At 37.5% G+C, this 18,054-nt stretch overlaps 3 protein-coding genes across 16 annotated transcripts in view; 2 read left to right on the forward strand and 1 right to left on the reverse strand.

Annotated features, from left to right (window-relative positions):
* LOC115855126 (zinc finger protein 26) overlaps window positions 1–4,326 on the forward strand; it is a 95,120-nt gene extending 90,794 nt beyond the window's left edge. For 3 of the 6 annotated variants that reach the window (XM_070046958.1, XM_060283206.2, XM_070046957.1), the window contains one exon: window positions 2,407–4,326. In XM_070046958.1, the coding sequence (XP_069903059.1) occupies window positions 2,407–3,593 (1,187 nt within the window). In that variant the 3' untranslated portion in view covers window positions 3,594–4,326. The other 3 variants (XM_030859866.3, XM_060283208.1, XM_060283207.1) reach the window with 3 other exon arrangements.
* LOC115855123 (zinc finger protein 10) overlaps window positions 1–18,054 on the forward strand; it is a 112,676-nt gene that overhangs the window by 7,007 nt on the left and 87,615 nt on the right. The window lies entirely within an intron of this gene.
* Window positions 3,607–18,054, reverse strand: part of LOC115855124 (uncharacterized) — a 27,177-nt gene continuing 12,729 nt past the window's right edge. Inside the window, exons 2-5 of one of the 9 annotated variants that reach the window (XR_011377936.1) lie at window positions 14,777–16,568; window positions 14,181–14,345; window positions 10,421–11,012; window positions 3,607–7,806 (exon numbers count right to left, since the gene is read on the reverse strand). Coding sequence is in view for 1 of the 9 variants with exons in the window: in XM_070046959.1 (XP_069903060.1) it covers window positions 7,672–7,806; window positions 9,336–9,396; window positions 10,421–10,487; window positions 14,181–14,310 (393 nt within the window). In the remaining 8 variants the exon portion in view is untranslated. Of the gene's footprint in view, window positions 7,807–9,335; window positions 11,013–14,180; window positions 16,569–18,054 lie in introns of those variants that run through there. The other 8 variants (XR_011377942.1, XR_011377940.1, XR_011377939.1 and 5 more) reach the window with 8 other exon arrangements.

Consider the following 18,054-nt stretch of genomic DNA (forward strand, 5'->3'; position numbering starts at 1 on the left):
TGCTGAGTAATAGCCCATGGTCTGGATGTACCACAGTTTACTTTTCCATTCTCCTACTGAAGGACATCTTGTTGCTTCTAAGTTTTGGCAGTTATAAATAAAGCTGCTATAAACTTCCACATTCAGGTTTTTGTGTGGATGTAAGTTTTAATTCACTTGGGTAAATATCAAGGAATGTGATTGCTGAATTGTATGGTAAGAGGATGTTCAGTTTTATAAGAAACTGACACACTGTCTTCCAAAGTGGCTGCACCAGTCTGTGTCCCCACCAGCAGTGATGAGAGTTCCTGTTGCTCCACATCCTCACTAGCATGTGTTGTTGTCGGTGAATTGGAGTTTGGCCATTTTGATAGGTGTGAAGTGGTGTCTTATTTTAATTTACAGTTCCCTAATGACATGATGTTGAATGTCTTTTCATATTCTTACTTGGATCTGTAAATCTTCTTTGGTGAGGTTTCTGTTCATGTCTTTTGCCTGTTTTTAAATTGAATTGTTCATTTTCTTATTGTTGAGTTTTAACAGTTCTTTGTGTATTTTGGGTAATAACTTGTCAGATGTGTATTTTGCAACTATTTTTTCTCAGTCTTCTCATCCTGTCTTCTCATTCTCTTGACATTGGCTTTTTTAAAAAAAACTTAATTAATGAATGAATTTTATTTATTTTTGGTTGTGTTGGGTCTTTGTTGCTGCACGTGGGCTTTCTCTAGTTGTGGTGAGCAGGGGCTACTCTTCGTTGCGGTATGTAGGCCTCTCGCCGCAGCGGCCTCTCCTGTTGCGGAGCATGGGCTCCAGGCACTCAGGCTTCAGTAGTTGTGGCACACAGGCTTAGTTGCTCCACGGCATGTGGGATCTTCCCTGACCAGGGCTTGAACCTGTGTGCCCTGCATTGGCAGGCGGATTCTCAGCTACTGTGCCACCAGGGAAGCCCTTGACATTGGGTTTTGCAGAGCAGAGGTTTTTAATTTTAATGAAGTCCAGCTTATCAATTATCTCTTTCATGGATTGTGCCTTTGGTGTTATCCCAAAAAGTCATCACTCTCTAACATCATCTAGGTTCTCTCCTTTGTTAACTTCTAGGAGTTTTATAGTTTTGTGTTTTACATTTTTGTCTGTGATCCATTTTGAGTTAATTTTTGTTAAGAGTGTAAATCTGTATCTAGATTCACTTTTACGCACGTGGATATCTAGTTGTTCCAGTACCATTTGTTGAGAAGACTGTATTTGCTCCCTTGTGATGTCCTTGCTCCTTTGTCAAAGATGAGTTGACCATAATTATGCAGGTCTGTTCTGAGCTCTGTACTCTGTTCCACTGATCTACTTGTCTAGTCTTTCACCAGGGCTGCACTGTCTTGATTACTGTAGTGCTACAGAAGTCTTGAAGTCAAGTGTCAGTCCTCTGACTGTTCTTCTCCTTCAGTGCTGTGTTAGGTATTCTAGGTCATTTGCTGTTTTGTATAAACTTTAGAATCAGTTTGTTGGAGATCTGTGAAATAACTTGCCGGGATTTTGATTGGGATTTTGTTGAATTTATATACCAAGTTGGAAATAATTTTAAACTTCCAGAAAAGTTGCAAGAATAGTGCAAAAATACCCATATGCCCTTTACTCACATTCACCCATGGCTAATATTTTGCCCTGTTTGTTTTGTCATTTGGTATATGATTTTTTTTTCCTGAAACATTTGGGAATAAATTGTATACATCATAGCCGTTAACTCCACATAGTTCCTAAGAATAAAGATATGTTTTTTAAACTTTTGTATATTATAAAACTCTGTTCTCCCAAAATGATAAAATCCTTTACTAAAATTTAGCCTGGAGAAAATCCTGTGTTTATTTGTCAAAAGCATCTGATGGAAAGACACTGTTATCCCTAAATTGAGCTTCACAGTCTGTTTAGAAGTTAGAGGTAGAGTGAGGATGCTAGAAGATATTCAGAGAAACCTTTTTATTCATTCATTCAGAATAAGTTACTGTAAGATGTTCCAAAGGCACTAAGTGAACACAATCTCATTTCTTTGTGGGACCTGAGGAACGCTTGTAGTCTATTAGCATCGTTATGAAATTGTCATTTTCAAGTCATTCTGGCAGCAAATAAAGTTTACCTGGAGGTGAGGAAGATTAACCACCTATCCTTTACAATTACTTATCTTCCTGATAGTTCTGTTTTTCCCTCACCTTCAGTTTCTTATTTTTAATCTTCTCCTTATTCACCTACAGCTCTCCTCTGTTTGATGTCTTCTGAATTTCTGGATCTACTGCTCAGATTTCAGAGTCATATATGATAACTGAAAAAGCAATGCAATGCTAAGATATTTTTTCCAATGTAATTCTCATTTAAAAATGGAGGAGTGGCTTTTATTTTACTCAACACAGAAAATAAGAAACATTTGCTTTGTTTTTTCAGCTTCAGAGTCAAATGGTGAGATCAAAGAGTTTTCTCCAAAAAATGTCATATACGAAGATGATTCATCCCAGTATTTGATAAGATCTTCAAATCTTTCATTTGAAAGATTTCTAAGCCAAGGCCTTGAGTATTCCAATTTTAAAGAAGGCTGGAAATGTGAGGGTGATACTGAGATGCTGCAGGGAAATCAGGGATATATCAGGCAAGTGACAGTTTCCCATCAAGAAGCCCTGTCTCAACATATGAATGTTAGTACTGTGGAGAGACCCTATGGATGCCATGAATGTGGAAAAACTTTCAGTCGGCGCTTTTCCCTTGTGTTACATCAGAGAACTCATACTGGAGAGAAACCATATGTGTGTAAGGAATGTGGGAAAACCTTTAGCCAGATCTCAAACCTCGTAAAACATCAGATGATACATACGGGAAAGAAACCCCATGAGTGTAAAGACTGTAATAAAACATTCAGTTACCTATCATTCCTCATTGAACATCAGAGAACACATACTGGGGAGAAACCCTATGAATGTACCGAATGTGGAAAGGCCTTTAGCCGTGCCTCAAACCTCACTCGACATCAGAGAATTCACATAGGAAAGAAACAGTATGTATGTAGGAGATGTGGGAAGGCCTTTAGCAGTGGCTCTGAACTCATTCGCCATCAGATTACACACACTGGAGAGAAACCTTATGAATGCATTGAGTGTGGGAAGGCATTTCGCCGTTCTTCACACCTTTCCCGGCATCAGAGTGTCCATACCTCCAAAACCCCCTATGAATGTAATGAATGCAGTAAAGCCTTCCGTTGCCACTCATTCCTTATTAAACATCAGAGAATTCATGCTGGAGAAAAGCTCTATGAATGTGATGAATGTGGTAAGGTTTTCACGTGGCATGCATCCCTTGTACAACATATGAGAATTCATACTGGAGAAAAGCCCTATGCATGTACTGAATGTGACAAAACCTTTAGTCGGAGCTTTTCCCTCATTCTACATCAGATAACTCATACTGGGGAGAAGCCCTATGTATGTAAGGTATGCAATAAATCCTTCAGCTGGAGCTCAAACCTTACTAAACATCAGAGAACACACACACTAGAGAACCCCTATGAATATGAAAATTCATTTAACTACCACTCATTCCTTGCTGAACACCAGGGAATTCACACTGTAGAGAAAACCTAAGAATGTATGGATTAAAAAAAAAAAAGCAGCTAATGCCTTACTTTGACTTCAGAGAACTCTTGGAAAGAAGCCTTATGTGAATGTGCTTATTGTGATGAAATGTGGTCTCTGCTTTATTCAGTATTCTAGAGAAAAACCCAAGGAATGTATGGGAAAGCCATTAATAGCTGCTCATTCTTTTTGTAATACCAGAAGATGGAATCAAACAATACTAAGAAGACTCTTCATCTGGTAGGATTCCCTTAATCTACATTTGTAAATTCCTATCAGGAAAGGATACATGTCCAATAAATGTGAGAAAACTTTTAGAGATTAGGTCTCATTCTGCATCTGTCAGCTCAGGACAGGACAGAACACATGGGTAAGGGTGTACTTTTTCCTGGACATCAGAAAATTCATAATGAAGGAAAGTCATACAAACAATGATTTGGGAATGCCTTCATGTACCATGCAATATTTATTAAATTCTTAAATACTCTTCTAAGGAGAAAAAGCAACCCTATAAATGAACTTAACATAGAGTGACTTTCTGCAGTATTTCAAACCTACAGAATTATCCTGGGGAAAAACTACCATTGTAATGAGCGTGGCAAAGTCATAAGAGTTCTGAGAAGTTATACTGGAGAGAATCGGTGTGGGAGGATTTTTTACAGGGGGATGTTTGTTTGGGTTTTGTTTTTTTGTTTCAAAGCAAATTCAGAAAAGCTACGAATAAATCTTGATTCATGGTAAATTAATGTAGTATTGGCTGAATTTTTTTCCTACAGCATGTGTGATTCTGAATATGCAACTATCACAATATTGACATCAACAATGAGGAGTAGCATGCTTTTTTAAAAACATACAGACATTATAGAAACATCTTTAGATATATTATGGTTTTAATTTTGAGACAGAGTTTGGACTTAAGGTTATGCTAACTCATGTTTACCCTTGAATCTGACTAGATGTCTTAGTCTGAAATAAATGTAAATAAGGTACATCACAGGAAAATGTCAAGGTTGTTTACCTCTTTTGTTCCATTTTCAGTAAGAACATTTCTTCTGTAAGCACATATTTGTCCAAATAAATCAGATTGTTTTCATCTCCACATACACCTGCCCAAACTTTATTTTCCCATTGTAAAGGTTATCTTACCTTTAAAGCATCTGATTGCCTCCTTTCAAGAACTTCTCTTGCGTTTAGTACATGAAATATGTAATTTAGAACTTGAATGAGTGCCTTATTTAAGCATATTTTTTCACGCATATATAATTGTTCTTTCACAAAGTGAGAGGCTGGCATATTTCTTTTCCATTCAATGTAACAACAAAACACACAGCTGTTGCCTAATATTTACTTTTCTAGAGCCATTCAAACTATCAGAACAACTCCACTGTATAAATCCCCTCTTTCCTATAGTGGTGGCCAGTATTAGTAATTTCCCTCACACCCTGTGGCAGTCTTTGGTGAACAAGAATGTATTTGTCATCTCAGAGGTGTGTAACATTCAGAGGTGTGGCCATAGACTTCTCCCAGGAGGAATGGGACTGATTAGACCCTGCCCCCAGTTTTTTATATAGGAATGTAATGATGGAGAACTATGGGACTCTGGCCTAAGGAGTTTACCAATCCTCCAAATTCAGAATCTGAATTTAGGTATCTGCCTTCTCCATAGGAAGTATCAGGGGGTGGGCTGTAAGTTGCCTGGCTGAATTTGTACTCCATGTTCTTGAGGGAATGTTTTAAAATTGGCCCAAGTAGGAAATGGCATGCATTCTTCTGTTTTTGTTCTTCGTGTAATAGCGTCTCTTCCCTAGGGTCTAGGAAAACCATAATATTTTGAATTATCTATTTTCTCCTAGTAAGCAGGACTTTTATTTCGAAAGCAAATGTGACCTCCTTAATGGAGCAGGGGAGAGTGAAGTATGATGGAGAAAAAAGTGGGAAGAGGCCTATGATCAGGTGAGTGAGGGGCACTCAGGAAAGGGAGTGCCTTTGCAGGTAGCTCACCAAATATGTTGCTTGAATCATTTTTATCAAAAATAAGAAATTTCCCCTAAAATTTACTTCATGCAACATCATTCTGAACTATGTAACTCACCAAAAAAGTCCTCTTTTTCATTTGTGGTAAAATATTTCACAAAATAACTATGCTATTATTTTTAATTTAATTAAAATACAGATAATGTATTAAATACACTAAATCAAAATACAGTTAATTCCTAGGCTATACAGTAAAAGATATGTCAAAACACTGTTGCCACTGAAAAAACAGAGTGAATAGTTTGTGGATATTTTCATTTATACAGTATGCTTTCTTTGTCATAGCAAGTCAGTGCTGGCAAGGTTCATAGTTGCTTTCAGTCAATTTCAGCACACAAGTCTGTGTTATATCTTTCCGTATTTAACATTTATAAGCTGTGGCACTTTTCAGAGGTAGCAGAAGACCAAAAGTAAAGCTTCCTGTTTTTCAAGATGAAATTCAGTAGCAATAGCCAGCCAGACACATTAAGGTATAAAAGCAAACAGAATAAAGCATATGATGTACTTTAAATTACTTGTATAATACATTATTTCAGTTCCAATTGGTTTGACAAAGAGATAATGGTGATACATAGTGTGACCACCTCAATACGTGTGAAGGGCTAAACATCCAATTTGCACATTTTGATCTAGGAGTTTATAATATAAACTTACAACAAACTTATAAGGAGTTTGTATTACAGACACACAATTGTCTTAGGTTTGCATATTCAAATTGTGAAAACTTTGTGTGAAACATAGGAAGGAAACCATGATAGCTCTGAAACAGTTATAATATTTTTATTACTCTGTTGTCATGATTATCTAATTATCCATACTAAACAGAAGGGAGAAGGGGAAAAAAGATGAGTGTAAGACATAGACATTTAGGACAAACTCAAAAGTTCTAATGTGTTTAGTTAGTCTTTTAAGAAGAGGATGACAGAACAAATATTTGAGGAGTTAGTGAAGAACCTTGCAAAGAGATGCAAGGTATCAGCCCTCAGGTTCAGGAAGCTCAGCAAGTTCCAAGCAGGCTAAAGTGGGACATCACCACAACTATGCACATTGTAACAAAAGATAAAGCCTGGTTATCAGAAGCTGGTACAGAGTAGGGGAGAGACTACTTTCACAGCAGCAACAGGAAGACTGCAAGTTTCCATCTTAAATGAAACGATGGAAGAAGATAATGAAACAACACCTTTAAAGTGCTGACAAGGAAAACAAATATTCGACCAATCTAGATGTCTATACCAAGCTAAAAGTCCTTTAGAGATAAAGCAGAAATAAAGATGTTTCAGATAAACAAAAATGGAGGGAACTTGTGTAGCATGCCTGTGCTAAAAGAAACATTAAAGATGAGTTCTTCAGACAGTATGAACTGGTCCTAGATGGAAACCTTGCAGTGCAGGCAGTAAAGAACACAAGGGGTAAATATAAGTCAAGTATTGGGAAACTAAGGCCCATGGGCTATATCGGGGCCTGTAAGCTAAGAAAGGTTTTCACATTTTAAATCGCTGTTAAAAAGATGACTCCGCAAGAAATACAAATGAATATTGTCAACACAACAATTATAATATCAGCTGGAGTTTAAAATATACATGAAACTAAAGAAGCATGACAGTAACACTTGATAGGAGGGGATGAATGGAGTTGAGTGTAAGATTCTAGTAGCATCAGTGAAAGTACTCATTTCGTTTTCTCGATCTAGGGGCCGACTAAATAGGTGTATTCTATTTGGGGAAATTCATTAAGCTGTACACATTTCTCTATGTATTATGCTTCAATAAAATTTTTACAAGTTTCCCAAAAGATTATTACACTTCAACATTAAAACAAGAAGTTACTATAAATGCAGAAGGATAAGGAGATGGAGCAACAGGTACATTCAGTACTAGTGATGTAAATATTAGTTGTTGCAAGAACAATCAGAATTCTATATTTTCTTAGAAAGCAACAACCGGTGCTTCAGGGGACTTAAAATAAGATACCCACATAGAATTCAGGCTGGGTCAAGTTTTGTTACTGAGAAATGACCCCAAAGAATTTTCTATTGAATATTATACAATGCGTCTCAGGACAGGAAACTGTTAAATCCTTCTGAAGAGATGGAAGAAATTTCAAAGCAGAGAGGCAGCAAACCTTGCAGATTGGGTGTGAATGACTTGGAAGAAAGAGGTAACACTTTCAAAAAGTCTGCCTTTAAAGCCTGGGAGAGAGAAAAGGTAGTAAAGAAAAGGGTAAACAAATTAGTTATCTGATATTTTAAAAAAATTTTTAAGAAATGAATTTTAAGAAAAGTATTTAAGTTTTAAGAAATTCTGCATCACCAATACTCTCAATATCACAGAGAACAATATTATGTAGAAAAATGGAAATTGATCAGAAAATAGAAATTTCAGATTCAATGTGAAACTTTGCTGATGGGTGAAAAATATAATTTTATCTGTTTGCTATGCCTTAAATTACAGGTGAGTTTATGTCGTGACATTTATTAATCTGTGAATTTCCTGTTCATGTTAAGTAAATATCTCATTTTATTTGTTGTCTTAAAAGAACTCTGTATGCTAAGGAAATGACAGTTTTCTGTAATCCAAATTTCATACATGAACTGCTACAGTAGCCTCCTAAACTGGTCTCCCAAGATTTTTCTATACAATAGTCAGTGTAATTTTCAAAAAATAATCTCTTATGAAAGATTCTTAAAGAGCTTCTGATGGCTCTTCAAATAAAATATAAACTCGTGCTGGAGCTGGTAAGGTGTTTTCTAAATCCGGCCTACTCTCCAGCCTGGTTTCATATATGCTTCTCTTTACCACCTTGCCTGCCCACGTTCCAGCCACTGGCCTAGGACTTTTTTTTTAAACAAACATGTCAAGATCTCAATGAGGACTTTTGTTCTTGCTGTTGTACTTACAAAGCTCTGTGTCCCTCCACCTCTCCAATCCTCTGTGGATGACTCCTTTCCTTCAGATTTCAGCTTGTATGTCACCTTCTCATGGAGGCCCTCCCTGACTGCCTTATCGAACATATGTTCCTCTAATCATAGCACCTTATTTGTTTCCCTCATATTTTGAATTTTGCCTAGAGGTCAGTTTAGATGAAGTCTAAAAAGAGCCCAGGCCCTTTAGCAACATTTTCAAAAAGTGCCTTTAAAAAGCTGTAGATAGAAAAATTGGCTTAAAAAGTGTAAAAAAAAATTATCTGAGTTTTAAAAATGGCTAGAATTTATATATCTAACAATAGCCTGAGCAAATCTATATACAACTTTGAAGATATTAAAATCACGCTTTTGAAAATTATTTAAGTAGTTCACGATGGAATTGTTTACTATTTAAAAAAATAGACAACTTAGCTCTATTTACTATGTAAACTAGAAAATTTAGCAACAAGTAAAAAAATTACGACTCAGAAATGACCACTGATAACGTTTTGGTATATAATCTTCCAGGATATTTCAATGCACACACATACACACATATTTACAATATACATTTTAATAAAAACATGGTTATACTCTGATATTTTATAATTGTATTTAAAAATCACAGTACAGTAAGTCCCCTACATACAAATGAGTTCCATTCTGAGTCCAATTTGTTCGTTAAGTCCAACAAAGTTAGCCTAGGTACCCAACTAACAAAATTGTCCATATAGTACTGTACTGTAATACTTTTCACACAAATACGTAAAAAACAAACACAAAAAGTAGAAGTTTTTAATATTATAGTACAGTACCTTGAAAAATACAGTAGTACAAGCTACATCACTGCTGCTTTTATGCTTGCTTCCGGACATCCTGGGCTTGAAGTAAAGACACTGTTACTGTATTCTATACAGTACTGTAAAGTACACAAAAGCACAACCACTTGTAGAGGATGCATGCACGTGACAATGTACACTAGATACATGAACTAACGTGATTGGATATGCGAACATAGGTTCGTATCTTTGAAGGTTCGTATGTAGGGGACTTACTGTATATTAGATACATCCCCATTTGTCAATAAATACATAATAACATTTTAATGACCACATTACATTCCATTTTATGGTCATACATAATTTTTAAAAACCAATTAGCTATTATTGGGAATTGAGGAATTTTAGTTCTTCACTAGAGTATGAAACTCAGATGACTATTGTTACTTATACATGTTTGAATGAAGGGTTCTTTTATAAAAGCTAAGAAAAAAATTGCTAGGTTAAAGGTTTAGAATATTCTCGCTTTGGACACATACTGCTTACCTGTCCCCCAGAAAGATTGTGTGAATTTATGTTTCCATCAGTAGCCTAAAGAACATGGCACCCTCACCAGTACTGGGTCATTTCACTCCTTTTAATGTAATACACACTGTAGCAGCATATGAACAGTGGCCAAACAAGGTATATGAACTTGAGGGTGGTAGAGGCAGGGCAGGGTATATGAATAATTAAACCTCACTTCTCTTAACAGTCTTAGTTTCTGCATGCCTGTCAATTGTTAGAATATCTTGCTATGCTGAGTGTGACTCCAGCGCTTGGAAAAAATTTTTGATTTTATGCAATTTTTGCCTTATACAATCACTTGAAACCCAATTCTTATTTTAAGTTCAGCCTCCACTGAAATACTAAGTAAACAAATAAAAGGCACAAAAGTTTGGGAAAAACCATACATGTTTAAATAAGTACCTATTATGGGACAAGTACTAGGAATAAGATAATGAACAATTTAGAGTTCCTACCTTACCAAAGCTTAAAGTTTAGAGGGCAAGACACATAATTAACCAGGCAATACTGTGAAGGTGTGAAAAGCATGTTAAAGCAGATGTAGGATACAATACCTAAAGGATGAACAGGCCAGGTTAAGGTCCAGAGAGAGTGAAGAGATGGAGCAGCAAGGGCTGTGGCCTGAAAAGACAGGTAAGAGTTTAGCATGAAGGGTCTTGTAGAACATTTAAGGTAAAAGGAGGGAAGTCCGCTTGAGGATTTAGAAGTGAGATGTAATATAACCTGATTAGTACTTGAGACGAATAACCCTGGGAGCAGTATGGAGAACAGATGAAAGGAAAGCAAAATATATTAACAATATTGCTTATGCAGTGTTCGTTGTTATTATGAAACATCTGGAGGGGAAAATGGATTAAATGTACATTATAGTCCATCCACATAATCAAATACTAAACTATTTCAATGAAAGAATGAAACAGAACGACATATACTGACATAGAAAGATATGATTAAAAAAAGATGGAGGGCTTCCCTGGTGGCGCAGTGGTGGGGAGTCCGCCTGCCGATGCAGGGGACACGGGTTCGTGCCCCGGTCCGGGAAGATCCCACGTGCCGTGGAGCGGCTGGGCCCGTGGGCCATGGCCGCTGAGCCTGCGCGTGTGGAGCCTGTGCTCCGCAACGGGAGAGGACACAACAATAAGAGGCCTGTGTACCGCAAAAAAAAAAAAAAAAAAAAAAAAAAAGATGGAATGAAAGTTATGACTCAATTTCTGTACAAAGAAATCTATATTTGTATGTACATGGAATGTACATAAAGTGCACTCATCCACAATATTAAATTTCTAAGGCAGGAGGATGACTTTCTCTTGTGTAGGGCTGATGTTGTTTACATTTTTTCTCATATGCATGTATTACTTTTATAATAAAAAAACACCAAGAGTAATAAAAAGTAATAGAAGGATACTGGGCTAGCTGCACAGGAAACATACTGGAAGAAAGTAAGGTCTGAGTCAGAGAAACCCATCACAAGGCTGCTGCAGTAAAATCCAGGTGAGACACCGGGTGAGACTGCTTGAGCCCACAGCTGCTGGTGTGCCAAGTCACTGGTGAGCCAAAACTAGTGCATAAATGCCAGCGCCCAACCAAGCAGAGCACGCCCCCTTCCTGAATGCCACTCAAGATGATCTCCTCGCACAAACGCCACATGCATTTGGGATTCTTCTCTAACTGCTGCCTGCTACTGCTGTACCCTGGAGGGCCGCAAACACCTAATGAACAATGGGAATATTTGGTGCCATAGCATGACTGCAGGTGCTCCTTTCCAAGCTACGTGTGAATCTTACTAGACTAGGAATCTATCATCTTAGAACCTGCTGGGATTTAATCTAGGCTCCCTCTAAATTTTGTTTTCACTGGTCACAGCCTAGTGTCAGCCCACCCTCAGCTCTGATCTTACATTCTCTGTCAGTACTGCCATCATAAAAATGTTCTGTATTCCTCATATCCCAGCCACAAACCCCAAATTCCTACCCTTGTGGAAACTGTTTCCATGGTGCCCTCTGAGATTTCCCTGAGTGACAAACTCCTTTATGTCTTCAACAACTTCCCTAAAAATTCCCACCATTTCTTTGCACTAACTTAAACTTGGCTACCCCTGGGAAAAAACCTACTCGACAGCAGTCACATCAAAGAAGGGCTGTCTATTCGCATGCACTCCATATCTATAGGTTGGCGTGTAGGATCAATGTCCCCCTTGCTCACCAATATTATTTCTAACCAATTGCAGCCCCTTGTAAAAAGAAACAGAGACTTTCTTTGAGGCTCATACCAGCTAGTTTCGACTTTCCAACTCTCTTCTTCGTTGCTATCTTATATTCAACTGGACTCTCCTTCTTATTCACTTAGACTTTGCTATTTGCTTTGCTGTCTTCACAGGAGGCCCTACCGGTAACCTGGGGGGACTTTCACATGCATAGAGTCTTCCCCAGTAAAACCTCTGACCAGTCTTTTATCCATCTTACTCTTGGCAGATAATCTTAGCATGAAACCTACAGTCTCATGTCTACATTCTGTTGGCCAAGAACAGGGGGGATGACTAATCTTGGCCATGGAGGCTGCCTGGGATAAAGAGTTTTGTAACTGGACACACTGCTACTCTAAGCAAAACTGAGGTACTATTAGTAAAGGAGAAGTAGGAAACATGTATTAGGTTAGCAACTAGCAGTATCTGCCACACTGGGCCAGAAAGTTGCTCTTAAGAAACCAAACAGGGACTTCCCTAGTGGCGCAGCGGTTAAGAATCCGCCTGCCAATGCAGGGGACATGGGTTCGAACCCTGGTCCAGGAAGATCCCACATGTCGTGGAGCAGCTAAGCCCGTGCACCACAACTACTGAGCCTGCACTCTAGAGCCTGTGAGCCACAACTACTGAAGCCTGCACACCTAGAGCCTGTGCTCCGCAACAAGAGAAGCCACTGCAATGAGAAGACCACACACTGCAACGAAGAGTGGCCCCTGCTTGCCGCAACTAGAGAAAGCCCGCGCGCAGCAACAAAAGACCCAACGCAGCCAAAAATAAATAAATAAATAATTTATATTAAAAAAAAAGAGAGAAACCAAACAAGCAGTATTGTATAGCTCAGATACTCTTAGCTCAAGTAACTTAGATATAAGTAAATAAAGAGGTAATTAAAACCAACCCACACAGTCCTCCTTTCCTTCTGAGAGAATGGTGGAAGTATTCCTTCTTGCAGCAAACATCAGTCCTTCTATTTGTGCTCCAGATACCTCCATCCCCTTCTCAGGAACTTTATGGTACTGACTGTCCCTCTTCTTATGCCTGCACATTTAATCTCTCCGTACTGGATACATCACATTAGGATTTAAACATTTTCTAGTTTTTCATTATTTAAAACATATTTTCCCTTGACCAAATCTCTCTCCAGCTACTTCCCCATCTTTCTCCTACTATTCAAGCTTGTCTATATTTACTCTTTACTTCCTCGTCCTTTATTATGAAACTCATCCTAACCTACCACCAATCCTCAACATACCATTATCTCCACCTAAGTTCAGCAATAACCTTCACGTTGCCATACGTCTGCTTTTGAAGACTTCATCTAATTTGACCTCATAGCATTTAAAACAACCGGTTTTACCTTCCTTCTTCAAACACTAGTTTGTCTTGGTTTAGTAAAACTCCATTTTTACTTACTTTAAATATAGGAGGTCTCCATGGTCAGTGGTAGACATTCTCTTTTCACACCATCCATTTTCCCTATACAATCTTACTCACCTCCACACAACCCAGTACAGTCTATCTCCTGATGTTGCTAAAATTATATCTCTGTCCTAGACACCTCTTCAGGTTCAGAACTACACATCAGCCCGTTCATCTAGATATCTCACAACTCTATATAAACAGGACTAAAACTGTGACTATTGCCTTTTTCTTCCATCATAGTTTCTTCCTTCCATATTTTGTTTCTTAATAAATTAGAGCTAATCTCATCAGTATCTGTAAAACCAAGTAGCAAAATCTCAAGGGCTTCATTCAGCATTTAAAATTGGTAATTCCCCTCTACTTGAAGACTCTTTGGTTTTCTCATGCTGAAATGTTGGGATTTTCCTCCTGCTTCTCTGACACCTGCTTTCAATGACCTCAGCTCCATCCTCTCTAGTCTAAGCACAAAAGTTCTATCAATATTCCTCTTCCATTCCTCTCTTTTCTATGTTCTTATCCAAATTTGTACACCCAACGTAAAATATTTAAGTCTACATATCTTGTGATCTTTTTCTTTTTTAAAACGAGGTTACTGTATTGACTGTATTTACATACTGTTTTTAAAAAATCAATAAGCTTATTTTTCTCACATAAAAAGATGCACAGATATAAGCAGCGCAGTGCTGGTACAGTTATTTGAAGATATCTTTGGGAAACCAGGATCTCTTTGACACCATCCTTGTCATCCTCATGGTCACAAGATGGCTCATTCAGCTCCATGAATGCAAAATCCAAAGGGAGAAGACTGGGGAAGGCTGAAAGACAAAGTGCAAAAGGCAAAGAGAAAACACTAGATAGGTCTGTCCCCAGTGATACTATCCACTCCCTACGGGGAGGGATGAACTGGATGCTTGATTGGCTACTAACGATACCTGTCACACCAGACCAGAAAGCGACTCTCAAGAAAATAACAATGAAGTAGTATCATATTGTCCAGATACCTTGAAGATAATGCAATTAACTTAGAAATCCATAAGGTAACTGAAAACATATTTAAAATAACTCTAAACAGCTATGGATCTGAAAGTCATAAAGTCATAATAAATATTAGACAACAGAGTTAAAACAAAATAAATTATCATACACCAAATGTGTTATATAACTAAAGGGGTGTTTATAGGACTATTTATAGCCTTAAATGCTTATTTTAGAGAACAAAGACTGAAATAATGAGCTTGGAATCCACCTTAAGACACTGAAAAATGCAACTCCATGTTCTTAATAGTTACAAGGTTTCTCTCCCAGTATGAATTCTCTTGTGTATAGTAAGTGAAGAATTCTGACTGAAGGTTTTTCCACATTGAATACAGCCATAGGGTTTCTCTCCAGTGTGAGTTCTCACATGTCTCCTAAGGGAAGAGGAAACACTGAAGGTTCTCCTGCATTCCTTACATTCATAGGGTTTCTCCCCAGTATGAGTTCTCACATGCATTCTAAGAGATGAGAGACCACTAAAAACCTTCCCACAGTCAGTGCATTCATAAAGGTTCTCTCCAGTGTGTGTTTTCTTGTGAACTTTAAGGTGAGAGCTTGTGTTGAAGGCTTTTCCACAGTCATTGCATTCATAGAGTTTCTCCCCACTGTGTATTCTCTTGTGCACTATAAGGTAAGAACTTGTGCCAAAGGATTTTCCACAATGATTACACTCATAAGGTTTCTCTCCAGTGTGAGTTCTCACATGAACCTTAAGAGATGTTTTTTGACTGAAAGCTTTTCCACATTGATTACATTCATAGGGTTTCTCACCAGTGTGAGTTCTTATATGCCTTCTTAGGGTTGAGGAATCATTGAAGACTTTCCTACATTCTTTACATTCATATTGTTTCTCACCCATGTGACTTCTCTTGTGCAAAATAAGATTAGAAATCCTTTTGAAAGCTTTCCCATGCTGATTATGTTCATGATTCTCTTCAGTAGGAGTTTGTTCCTGTTGCTTATGGGATGAATGATGACAAAAGGTTTTGTTTTTATTACACTCACAGGAATTCTCCCCCATATGACAATTGTTGCATATAGGAAGCATATTATTATGTTTAAAGTGTATGCCATGTTCGGAGCATGTGTACTCTTTTTGTGCTGTTTGAGTTCTTTCAAGATGCCACAGAGCTCTGTCATAGTCATGACTTTCACAGACCCTCTCACTTACAGAGTTTTTTTCATAACTGTTTAGGATTGAATTATGCTTCCAACACTCAATATCTAAGTAACACTTATGGCAATGTTTACTGATGGAAACTCTCTTTGAAAAAACAAGTTTTGATCTGAGTTTAGAGTCCTTCTTTAATTCATGATAGTCATACAATCCCTCCTGAGATGCTGCCTTCTTTTGAGTAAATGTCACTTGCCTCAAAATCCCCTCTGGGATCTTGTGCTGTTTTCTGATTTTACGGCATTCCCAGTCTGCTCTTAATGTGGGCGACCAATCATCCGTTGTGAATCTTATCATTTTCTTGCCACTAGATGATTTTCCCCAAAAAATATTCTGGTTAGAAGTTGATTCTTTGGTTTTCAGTTGAATCTCCCAGTCTAGACAGGTGCCTTGGGGAATTCTCCTTTTCACAGTTCTTATGTCTTCTTGACCCGACAGGGAGATCACAGGCTTGCATAACTGATATTCCACTAAGGTGAGATTCATATAGTTTTCCAACATTACATCTCTGTACATACTTCTCTGAGCAGAGTCCAGCATCACCCACTCCTCCTGGGTGAACTCCACAGTCACATCCTCAAAGGACACTGGTCCCTGTAACCAGGTTGCTGGGAATCCAGGCACTATCCTTTCCCCCTCAGTACTTCTCACATAGAAACAGGCAGAGTCCTGTGTAGGTAGAGCCCATATCGGGCATAGGTCAATGGCTGCCATCTTGAGAGCCTGAATGTGACATCCGCCTGCACAATAGGGCTGAGAGAGCTGGATACTTCTTTTCTTGTTTTTCTGATCCAATCAAGTCAGGGATGCATTTCACTGGGTGTCCTTCCTGTAGCCAAAGAGGCAGGTTCAGGTAAAAGAAGAAAGGTGAAAATAGGGCCCCATTGGAGGCAAGGTTAAAAAAAAATTGTAGACCCTCTCTTTTACCTTCCAGCAAGGTCTCACCTGCTTAAAATATTTATTGGGATTTGTACTGACATGCAATATAGTCATCCTTGGCCCTCTACTGTTATCTTGGTTATTCATACTGGCTTCTCCTGTAGACTACTACTCAGCTCTGGGTAGAAAAAGCATGCATTATTTTAAAATACTAAAGTCAAAGAACCAGTTTAAAAAGACATAGTTGTTTGAATTTCATGCATACTTTGCTACTTTTTAGTTTAGTTTTTAGAATAAAGAACTTTTTTCTAATTACAACTGTTTTAGGTAAATTTATTTGTTGTATGTGTAACTAACTTGGTATTTACCCAAATAACCTCACATATAATTATAGGACTGATGATTTGGCTGCTACCCTACTTAGAAATTTTATTGGAGTTGTTAAAAGTAAATATGTGACTTTGAAACAAACGTTCATTTGATTACCTGCAATTTAAACTCTATCCTCAAAGTCTGTATTTCCTTACGATGATTCATTCTATCTAAAACTTGAATGGGATCAACAAAGAGGCATGAGCTATGTTCTAAGCTTTGAGACTGAGGCCTTTACAATTTTAGATGGTATAATACTTTCCTGAATAATTTTCATAATGGCCTTAATATAAATATCAAAACAATTGACACAGTGTGAAAGAAAAGAGGTATGCTTGGAGACTTCAAGGACCACAACAAATCACGCAATAAGGTATTACACTAATATTTTTACAGATCTCAATTTTTTAAGATTAGTTGATACCTTCAAATATAAGACTTCTATCTCAGTATTATACTTCAGTAGAGTTCAGGTTTAATGGACAAAATTAGAGAAATGGCATTATTATTTAGACAAAGATCTTCAACAGGTAGATTTTATGCCCCTAATCCAGAAATGTATATAAGCCTGCCACTTTAGTGTAAATCAGATGGAAATATTTGTCTGATTTGTCCACTGCTTGTATTCTGAATACCTAGAACGCTCCCCAGCACATGGCAGACACCCAAAAAATGTTTGTTGAATAAACTGAATGAATCTATGGCAATTAAGGTTTTGTGGAAGAAGTATTTTTTTCACATCTATACTCTACTTATAGAAAACAAAACCCCACAAAATCAGAAAGTTAGGCTTCCTCTTCAAAAAAGAACATTAGTTTGCCTTCTGGTTAAAATTATTAAGCTGAGAATTGTACTCTGGGTTCATTTCTTCATTCCCCATAGTTTTATTTCTTTCTTAGTTACAGAACTAATAAAAAACTGGACAACTTTACCAAACAACAGGAAAAAATATCTGAATAAATGGAGAGATTCACCATTTTAATACCATTCAGTATTAAAAGATTTCAATTTTTCTCAAACTAGAATTGCATTGGGATTTTCATTAAATTCATTCCTTCATGTTC

Source organism: Globicephala melas, chromosome 13 (genome assembly GCF_963455315.2).
Source record: "Globicephala melas chromosome 13, mGloMel1.2, whole genome shotgun sequence".
Lineage (NCBI taxonomy): Eukaryota > Metazoa > Chordata > Mammalia > Artiodactyla > Delphinidae > Globicephala > Globicephala melas.